General features: G+C 44.0%; 1 protein-coding gene across 1 annotated transcript; it reads right to left on the reverse strand.

The window, feature by feature from the left end:
- Window positions 1-3234: 3234 nt before the first annotated feature.
- Window positions 3235-3795, reverse strand: LOC138932823 (uncharacterized). Its single transcript, XM_070295009.1, has one exon. The coding sequence runs from the start codon at window positions 3793-3795 to the stop codon at window positions 3235-3237; it is 561 nt and encodes a 186-aa protein (XP_070151110.1).
- Between the last annotated feature and the right edge of the window lie 6972 nt (window positions 3796-10767).

A 10767-nucleotide genomic window follows, 5' to 3' on the forward strand; every position in this document is an offset into this window, starting at 1 on the left:
GTGGCGGTCGATGACGTGGCCCAAATATCGTAGGCTGTCTCGACAAAAGTGGCACTTGTCCACATTCAGCTGGAGCTGGGCGGAGCGTAGGCGGCGGAAGACCTCGACCAGGTGTTCCAGGTGCTTCTCGAAAGTTGGGCTGGCCACGACGATGTCGTCCAGGTACACTAGTACGTTGGGTTCTAGCTCTGGTCCCAGGATGGAGTCTAGGAGGCGCTGGAACGTGGCGGGGGCCGAGTGTAGCCCGAACGGCATGGTTCGGAACTGCATGAGTCCCTTCCCCGGTACGGTGAACGCGGTGATTGGCCGGCTCTCAGGGGCCAGTGGGACCTGCCAGTACCCGTTCTTCAAGTCCAGGGTGCTAAGGTATTTGGCGCCCCGTAGCTTATCGAGAGTGGCCGTGATGTGCGGCAGTGGGTAGGCGTCCTTTTGCGTCACTTCGTTAACTTTGCGAAAGTCGACGCAGAACCGATAGGTGCCGTCTTTTTTTCGTACCAGCACCACTGGAGAACTCCAGGCGCTTCGCGAAGGTTCGATTACGCCTGCTTCTTCCATGTTGCGTACCTCGCGGTCGATCACGGCCTGCATGGCTGGATTACGCGGCCGATAGCGCTGTTTGATTGGCTGATCGGTTATCAGGTGTATCCGGTGGACAATACGGTCGGTCGGTCCGCGCACGGTGTTGAAAGCTGACAGTTCCTGGTTCAGGAACTCCCGTAGTCGGCGGTCCTCGTCGGTGGTTCGTGGCGTTAGCCCGGCCGAGACTTCTCCTACGGTGGGCACCGCCGGGATATTGGCGCTCGGAGGTACTGGTAGGGCTACTCCCAGTTTGGCCCACAGGTCAATGCCGATCAGGATTGGTCCGCTGAGGTTCGGCATGACCTGAAATCGGTGCGTCACGATTCGGTCGTTCGTGGTGATGGGTAGTTCCACGGTTTGCTCGATTGGTACTTCGGTGCCGTCGGCCAAGTGAATTTGCTGGGTGACTCTCCGAGGCGGGTGGCCGCAGTATCGGGCTCGTTTCGCGGTGGCAGGACTCACAAACGAGACCTCGGAGCCGGAATCGAGTAGGGCCCATAAGTGCCGGTTGAGCAGCTGGATCTTTAAGTGCGGCCTAGGGGTGAACCTTATGGGGTTCGGTCGGGTTGGGCGGTGGCCGCTGGTTCCCCGGCCCGGGGGCCGTTTCCCGCCGGTGGATGGCAATCGCGGGTAAGTACCCCGTCCCGGCCGCAGCGGGAGCAGAACTTGCGTGGCGGCCGCTTGCAATCGAGCCGCGTGTGGCCCCGTTGTTTGCAGCGCCAGCAGCATTCTTCTCGGCTGTAGGCGGCGGCGGCGACCGGTGGGCTTGGCATGCTAAGGGTCGGTGGTTGTTCCTCTTTTTGCCGGCGCAGGACCTTCTCATGTTCGGTCGCCCGGGCGCTTAGCTCGGCGATACTGGTGGCTTCTGCCGGCCGAATGTATAGCTGGTAGCTGGAGTGTAAGTTGTTATATACCAAGCGGGCCTTCTCCTGTGGCGTGTAGCCCCCAGCTCGTCTCATCATTGTTAGCAGGTCCGTGGCGTATTGGTCGAAAGACTCCCCCGATCTTTGCCTTCGGGTCTGTGCGTCTTGCCGTAGCTGGTCCTGGTAGTCCGGTGGGAGGTACTTTAGCTTAAAGGCGGTGCAAAAGTTCCACGTGGTCCAGTCCTCGTAGTTGTTTCGGTATCACAACAACGGGTTTCCTCGCAACATTTCTGGTAACCCCAAGAGAAACAATTCGTCGTCGTAGCGGTAGGATCGTTTCAGTTCCTCTAACCGCTCGAGGAACGCGAACGGGTCCTTCCCGTCAAAGCAGAGGCCCCATTTGCGGATTCGGTCTAGCACCGCGGTGGGGTCGGTTAGTGTCGGTTCGGTACGGTCAGGGATCGGTTCGGCTCGGCCTGGCGTGGCCTCTCCTTCGTTCGGCATGTCGGCGGTATCGTGTTCGGGGAACAGGTCTGGGTTCTGGGTTACGAATTGTCGTAGTCGGTGTCGTAGAATATCGATATTACCGGTACTATCGCGGCCGTGATTGACTAGAAGAGTCACGAGTTGGGCTTTCGTAAGCGCGTATATCCAGGAGATCTTCATCGGAGCGTGTACGCAAGCTGGAGTCTCTACTGGGCAGGTCCCTGTTCGGGCGCCATTGTAACGCGGTCACCTCACTCGACGCTCGGATCGGCTCGTCGGTGTCCGGGTTCGAGAGGAGGGGAGACTCAAGCTTACGAAACACAATATAAGTAGAAAAATAGTTTATTTGAATAAAGATATGTACAAAGTAGCGTGCAGGGCCAGGCGATGTTGGTCAGCGTGCGGTCGGCAGAAAGCTGCTGTCAGGCGCGGGTGTGCAAAGCGGTACGCGACGAGAAACGCAAGGCGGTACGCGGCGAAAAACGCAAAGCGGTACGCGGCGAGAAACGCGGCTTAATCGCGATGGTGCGGCTTTATTTACAGACGAGCTTAAGATTACGGCGCGGTTATAACTAGCAGGCTCTTAGGTCTAGCGGCTTATTTCTAGCGGACTTATTATTAACAGGCTTTTACTACGACGCGGTTAGAACTAGCGGACTTATGGCTAACGGTCTTAAGGCTACGACGCGATATCTACGTGGCTTATTACTACGGTTAGGCTAGGTAGGTGGGTATTGCCGACAGGCCCGAGTGTCACGTCGGGTCCGGCCTTGGCAACGGAAACCGGCGAAACCCGGTAGGGCTGAGCGAAACCTCAGCCCGGGTAGGTGCTAGGAGCCGGCGAAATCCGACAGGGCTAAGAGAAACCTTAGCCCGAGGAGCGGTGACAGGAGCCGGCGAAACCCGACAGGGCTAAGAGAAACCTTAGCCCGAGGAGGTAGTAGGCACTGGTCAGGTCGGTGTCGGGAGCTGGATGTCGGGATAGGATCTGGTCTCGATGCCTCGGCCGGCCGGGCTTATATACCCGGCCGGGGCCTCCCACTATACCGTCGGCCGGGAGTGGGGTCGATTCCGCGTGGGGAACCGCGAGCGAGATACGGCGTGTCGAGAGCGAGAGCGCATGCCCGGCGAGATAGCGCGCCTAGTGTGAGCGGGATGGTGCGTGTGGCATGCGTGCAAGCGAGAGAGCGTGCGCGGTGGTTGCGCGAGCGGGATAGTTAGAGTAGGGTAGAGTAAGCGAGGCAGACATGTTATTGTATGTACATATATATATTTCGCCGTAGTAACGGCCCTGCCGTTACAAGATTTAGAATAAATTAGCCATCTTCGTGTTGTCCTTTGTCCATTCGTCAGTATTCTTGTAAAATATGTTGCAGAAAAACTCCTTATTTTCGTTCTTAGGGAAGTTAAATTGAGTAACTTGTACAGGACCATGCTGAACTATTAAATTTACTGTTTGTTGTGTTCTGTCAATTGGCCACGTGCTAGGATCTTCAATGTCGAAATTTCTGTTTTCTTCTTTTTGTGCTTCAATTTCTATATTTTCAATATCTTTTTCTTGATGAGTTTCACAATCGCTCGTTTTTCTATTGTTTCCATTTTCGTCCAATTCAGTTTCGTTGGTGTCTTCTTCATTTTCCTTCACAGGTGTATTCAACTCTTGATTTTCCTTTTCCAAAGGGATCTGATTCATTGCCGTATGTTCTTCACCTTCGTTTGGCTGTCTTGAATGACTAGTAGTTTCAATTACATACTTCAAAATGTTGTTTCTTTGCTGTTTAATATAATCGTCTTGCTGCTTCTTCCGTTTCAGTTTTTCAGCCCCACTTAAGTATTTCCGTCTACGATCTCTATCCCTGCTAGCCATAGCGGTTCTTAAAAAAACATATTTCTGTGTATAAAATTTTGTCTGTTACAAAAATGAATAAAATCGCGTGCCAAAAAACATTTACTGCAAGATAGGATAAATTACATATTTCATTAGTTTGTATATAGTTGAAACATTTCTCTGTTCTTGCTCACTTTATCGAAATTTTAACATTTGGGGCGAAATTAATTTAATAATAACGAATTCAAATTCTCGACTAGTTATATGTATTGGATTTCATTTGTATGACTGCCATACGTTTTTTCTGCGACGCGATTTCAGTTAGGGTTGATTTTAACTTAAAAGAGGGGAAATAATTGAAAAAAAATACTTACCAGAAATCAAACGTTTTGAAAATATATGTCACGGTTTATACCACAATATAACTTTGAAAAATATTCGTCGTCTTAAATTTACCGAAACGTAACGATCACAGTCCTTGCCACGCGTCGAGAGATTGACTAACGCTCAGCATCGAAGACCGTAGCAATGCAATAGCCTGATGCATTTTTGTTTAAAACATATGAACCGCAAGACGGCAACTGACACACAACCACTAATAAGTGTCAGGCGTTGCTATGCCCAGTTCCTATGCAAGTTCGTAGGAGCTGCGACTCGTTCACAGACTTCCAAAAATTGGGGAGTCTTATCTCTATTTTTTTAAGCAGTTTTTTAAACAAATCCAAGTAATATTTTTTCGCATCCATAATTCGCTTTCAAGGGGCAAAAAATTCAAAGAAAGTACAAAATCTGTAATCATGTATGACTTTTGCAAAAAACTATTGATGTAGTTTAATTTCTCTAAAAAGTACATTTCTCTGAAAGCGCCTGGATTTTTTTATCTAAAGCAGTTTCCAGGATATGAGGACTTTATGGAGTTACACTGAACTTTGATGATTTTTGTCACTCCTTTAAACTGAATCATCGCTACTAAAAAAATGTCTTGCATCTGTTAATGGTATCATCATTCTGTAAAAAGTTAATCAAAATCGGTGTTTTTTAATTGGGTAATTTTCGTAGACCGCGGGGCCTCTCAAAACGCGGGGCCGGATTCCGGCGAACGCGCTGAACCTGCCTTGCGCCGGCCCTGCTTACTCGTCTCAACATGCTACCGAATTGTCTCGCATCCGATCGCGTTCATATTCTCGCGGCGGTCAATTCGGTTATATCTCATACTGTATTCTTTACTCCGTTAATGCTAAGATATTGTGAATGTATGAAAGTGGGAAGTGCGAGAGCCGACGATCGAGTTAATCGTACCGCGACTGTCCTTTGCCACGCACTTGAGATTTCCGACGGCCGCGTGCAAGATTTCCTTCCGCGCGAGAACCTCTAGCAAGAAGTTGTTTAAGATTTCCGAAACGTGGAAAGGGCAACAACGAAACAGACATATACGAAGATCGTTATCGCGAAATACGCATCGTGGCTCACTCCCAGTATATTGAATAAAGCTTTCATCAAATTAATATATACGTGAGTTTATCATCTCAACCCTTTCCTTCAGCGGATCTACGAATTCGCGCTACACATAGCTTCTCGCTCATCTTTGAGCGTTTCTCGTTAGATTCGGGCGATCTTGGCGAGGTCGACTCCCGAACAAATATAATCTAGAAATGCTTTTATGCACCCATCTAAAATTTGGAAGACTGCTGCAAATATTCCTATTAATTAAAAAAGAAAAAAATTTTTTAAGCTAAAAATTAAGTAGTTAATAATATTATATCATATCATACAAAAATTAAAAATCTTTATCAAATCGTTGCGCTGTAAAAAAATCTAGAAAATGTACTCATTTTTTGAGGTTTCAAACGGGTATGCCCCTTAATATAGAGCTAAAAATGTGTTAATATACATATAAGTTGATGATCGTACGTTGTCAATCCAAGTTTCCAAATTACGAGAATTATACTGTTGATGACAATGTCTATGTCATTTTGTGAAATATAGTTACTAGCATAAGTTACTCGTAATAATCCTTTGCCTCCGAAACAAAAGAGCCCTACAAGACCATTAAAATTATCTATCCATCCTGAAATTGGATCTTTCAACGAAGATGTCACTAACAAACAAAATATATTTTTTGAATCATTATTATTAGATTGTTTTGCGAAGAGATGTTATATAATTACTGTATATAAAAAGCGCGATATATATTTTCTCTTCATGTATATTACCAACAAAACTGAAAAAGAACAATAAAATTGCGAACCCAAAAACCTAACTTTAATTTTTGCTTAATTTAATTTTTAATTATCAGATTGTTGCAGATGAAATGATCATTTTTGAATTTTGAATTTAAACTTTTACTCGACACATTTTGTATATACTGTATCAATCAAAATAATCTCCGTCCACTTCAACATACTTCTTTCAACGTGATACACAGGCGCTTTAATGCCTTTTATGTAGAGATCGAAAAAGCGAGATGCAAGAAATTCGTTGAGAATGCATTTTTTATGTCACTTTTCGTTTGGAATACTTTCTCATTTAAAAAGTTATCCAAGTACTTAAAAAAATGATAGTCTGGCGGAGAAAGCTTAGGAGAATAAGGAGAGCGAGGGAGAACTTCGTATTTTTATTATGCTAATTTATTTACAGTTTGTTTTACAAAATGCGGTCTAACATTATTATGGAGCAATAACACACCGCATCTGAGTAATGCCGACTGTTCAATACGTATCTTTTCTTCTTCCTTATTCAGGAGAATAAGGAAAGGTAAAAATGCGTATTCTTTCGACAGATTACCATTTTTTTAAGCATTTGGATAGCTTTTTAAGTGAGAAAGTATTCCAAATGGAAAATGATATAAACAGTGCGTCCAATTTCTTGCATCTCGCTTTTCTGATTTTTACGTAAAAAGCATTTGTATTACGTTGGGAGAAGTGTGTTGAAGTGGATAGTGACTATTTCGATTGATACGATAGTAGTGTATCTAGGCCGGTTCTAAGCCAAGATCCTCTGTGGGGGGAGGGGGGAGTAGGGGGCGTGGGAAACCGGGTCGGTAATATGACATCACGCGGGGGGAGGAGCAGCGGCCAAACCGGTTGGCGAGGAATCCTTGAAGTGGGGGGAAGAGGAACTGTGGCGAAACTGGTTGACGAGGGGTCTGCGGAGAGGGGAGAGGGTAACCACGGCAAAACCTGTAGCCGTGAGATCCGCGGTAAATGGGAGAGGACCATGGCGAAACCGGTTGGCAAGGGGTCCGCGGGGAAGCGAGAACGCATGCGTGCGCGAGTAGGTGCGAGAGAGATAGTGCGAGGCGTCCGCATAGGGCTAATGATATTGCATGGGAAAAGGATGGCATTCGCATACACGTTGGAGAAAGATAGCGTCTATGGTACATAATCAGTTAAGTAAGAGCGTGTTCGGGTTAATTTGTAGAAAAATTTATTGAACAAAATTTTCAAATACGTGGGTGCATTGTACTCGATCAGAACAAAGATGCAATTGTATTAATAATGTGTCCAGTCACCACCGGCGTCGATAATTGCCTGGCATCTCCGAGGCATGTTTTCAACTAAGTTAACGGCGTATTCATGCGGCAAGGACCTCCAAATGCGACGAATTTCTCTAGTTAACTGCTTCAAAGTGAATACTTTCCTCCCACGAAGCTTGTGCTTGATGTATGCCCACACATTCTCAATTGGATTTGCATCGGCGACTGCGACGACAATCAAGTGTAACGATGTCGGACGGCTCTTTCCATTCAAACCAGAGCTTGCTGCGGTGTTTGGATCATTGTCCTCCTGCAGTATCCAGTTCTCGTTTTTATTGATGAACCAACGTTAGGCAGCCGGTAACAAAGATTTCTTGTAAATCTCGAGCATTTTCGGAGCATTCAGATTGTAGGTTAACAGATGCAAACCTCCGAAACCCAGTTTTAAGAAGCAGCCCCAAAGATGCACCTTTATTGGGTGTTTAACGATCCGCTGTACCAACCTGTTGATGGAGGTTGACCAGGCTCGTGGGGCGATAACATACTCCCAAACAGAAGCTTCGTCCGTAAAAATTACATTGCTCCAATCTTGGTCGATATTTTCCTTCGCCCAAGCGAGTCGCTTCGTCACGTGTTTTTCACTTAACAAAGGTTTCTTCACTGTACTCCGCCATTTGATATCATCAGCACGAAGATGGTTTGGATAGTTTCGTATGATATATCAAAACCTTTCTGCTTCAATTTTGCTGCTCCTTGACGCAGTGTTAAGTCAAGATTCCGGGAAAACAAGTTCATTATCAGTTTATCGACCTTAGGGGACACTTTGCCTATCGAGCCACATTCCGGCAAGTCATCGACAGTTTTTGTCTCCTTATATCGCTGCACCCACTTACTGATGAATGATTTCGACTTCCCCATGTACTTAGCAGCCGCTGCATGAGACATTTTCGCACTTTTCGGATGGGTACAGAGGAACACAGTCTCGTAGCGCGACGCGTACGCGTCACTCATGGCACTTTACGTGTTTCTCTGACAAAAATTCAATGTCTACTGAATCTTTCTTGACAATGCATCAAAGGCAAAGGCTCCCTCTATCTACTCACTAAAGAATTAGGGCGATATTTTCTACCAACTGCTAGTTATGCCGAACATACTCTTACTTGACTGACTATATGTTAAAGAGAGAGAGAGAAAAAGAAAGAGAGAGAGAGAAAGAGAGAGAGAGAGAGAGAGAGGGATAGCGCGAGACATGCACTTGGGAGAGAGATAGCGTTTGCATGCTAAGTTTTGCAGACTGTGCATATCTATTACATCGTTTTATTCATACGTAAAGGATGGGATAAATAATTAAATTCACAAATAAATAGAAAAATAACTTATTTATTACATGTATCGTAAAAAATATCATTTACAGCACATGTCAATAACTCGCAATCTATGAGTGATTCGCCGTTAAACATATCACTTTCACGTATCACTTTTGCAGCGTCAAATACATTCGTGATATTATTATGTTGTAAATTAGTTACAAATTGTTTGAATTTTTCATTTACAATATGAGTATTTTCGTTTAGCCAGTAATACATATACCATAATTTATGCATTTTTCAAAATCGAATAAATATAATAGAGTTGGTGCTTCATAAAAAATTATTGAATAATCCTATTTTTATAATATTCGAATCAGATATTTTAACCACTTCGAATGTCAAATCTCGAATGCGTAATGGGGTTTCTGTTGATTGTAGAAGTCGTTCACTTTCCGCACATTTCTGCATCAACGATTTCCATGTTTCAAAAGGCAATATTATTTGATTGCCTCAATTGTCGCCAACAGCCAATTCCACGCAAGATGCAGCTCCAACGTTTATTCCAACGTCCAAATATTTGTATAATGTCGGGGTTAAGGCGTATCGTCTTCCAAGTATACGAACTGCATGACAAGGCTCGGAAGAAATGCTAAGGAATAATAAAATATTATTTATAAAAATATTTAAAAAATATAAAAATATTTAAGAGTATAAAATTCTTTAAGTTAATTAAAACTTACTTGTTACATTTCTTCTTCTTACACGGTGAAGTTTCATCACAATCTTGAATCTGAACGTAATACTACATGCGGCTTCCTTCAATAGGATATATTTTTATATGAACATTTCACATAAGTGGTCGATGCAATACTGAACGTATTAAACATATCTAAAATATGTATTAGCGTTGCAAAATGTAGTAGTTGGGCTTAGTGTAGTGGGCAATGTGTAGTGGGGCTTATTGCTGACACGATATTTTTTCTATTCAAGCGGCGATATATGGCTGCTTCGCGATGACATCACTTCCAATTTAACCAAATGCACAAAAATGCAATGTAATATAAAATTTGCAAGCGCTAATTTGCGGCTTCTTCGAGATTATATCACCCATAGATATCAGAATCCAAACGCGCGTGTCAAGACATGACAAATTCGTGAAATATAAGAATAATTATAAAGGTTGAATTGTGCTAATATACAAGTAATTTAATATCTTTGCGATGCATCTAGGCTGAGATGACATCATCACCAGGTGTGAGATTTAGCCAAATGCACAAAAAATGCAATGTAATATAAAATTTTCAAGCGCCCATGTGCGGCTGCTGCGCGATATCATCACTTTTAGATATCAAAATACAAACACGCATGTCAAGACATGAGAAAATCGTGAAATATAAGAATAATTGTCAAGGTTAAATTGCACTAACATACTTGGACATCAGCATGTAATTTGAAATTTTTACGGTGCACCTGGGATTTGACATAATCTCTGGACGACAAAAATGCAATAATCGACATTCAAAATATACGTGACAAACCGCAAAATAAAAATTTAGTTGAAATATGATACACATGATGGAAAGAGACATCAAGATAGAATATAAAAAAAAATCGAGGTAAAGAGGCACACCCTGTCAGTATTTTTGCCAAGAGTTCCGAGACCAAATCTATTAATAAGCGCATTCTGCAAAATTTTTTGGCATAAATTTAGAAATATGGCGGAAAACAGTGCCGAACGAAATCTGCGCGGGCAATCTGCAAGGGTGAATTTGATAAAGGAGTACGTTGCGTGAGAGCAACTATGCGACGAATATATCGAATCGTTGGAAGAGCAAAGTCGAATCAAACATCCACGATTATTGATCGGGATTCGCCAATCGCTGATTGCCCGAATTTCACAAATCGAGGGATTGAAGAACTCGTTACGCAGGCGTTTTGTACATGCGGGTGCAGGATGTAATACGCGACAATACGGATTGATTTGGCGAGAGATCGATACGGCGTTCGACAGCCGCATATTGACTGGTGCGATTATAAATCATAATCACATCGAGCCTCGTCAATTTTTTGAGGATGCCAAAGACATTGCGCTCGAACACGTGCAAAACGTGCTGAAAAAACACTTTAATGTGAAAATTAATACAGTGTTCAATGGCGAATTTGTGACGAGTGATAAACGCGCAAATAAAAGTATCAATACGAGAAACTATGAACTCTTTCGCACAT

The sequence above is a fragment of the Polyergus mexicanus genome, unplaced genomic scaffold, assembly GCF_030449975.1.
Source record: "Polyergus mexicanus isolate NDT 795.1 unplaced genomic scaffold, iyPolMexi1.0 SCAF_4, whole genome shotgun sequence".
NCBI classification, from domain to species: domain Eukaryota; kingdom Metazoa; phylum Arthropoda; class Insecta; order Hymenoptera; family Formicidae; genus Polyergus; species Polyergus mexicanus.

Coding starts and splice junctions, on each gene's coding strand:
- LOC138932823 (XM_070295009.1), bottom strand. CDS start 3,795: ATGGCTAGCAGGGATAGAGATCGTAGACGGAAATACTTAAGTGGGGCT.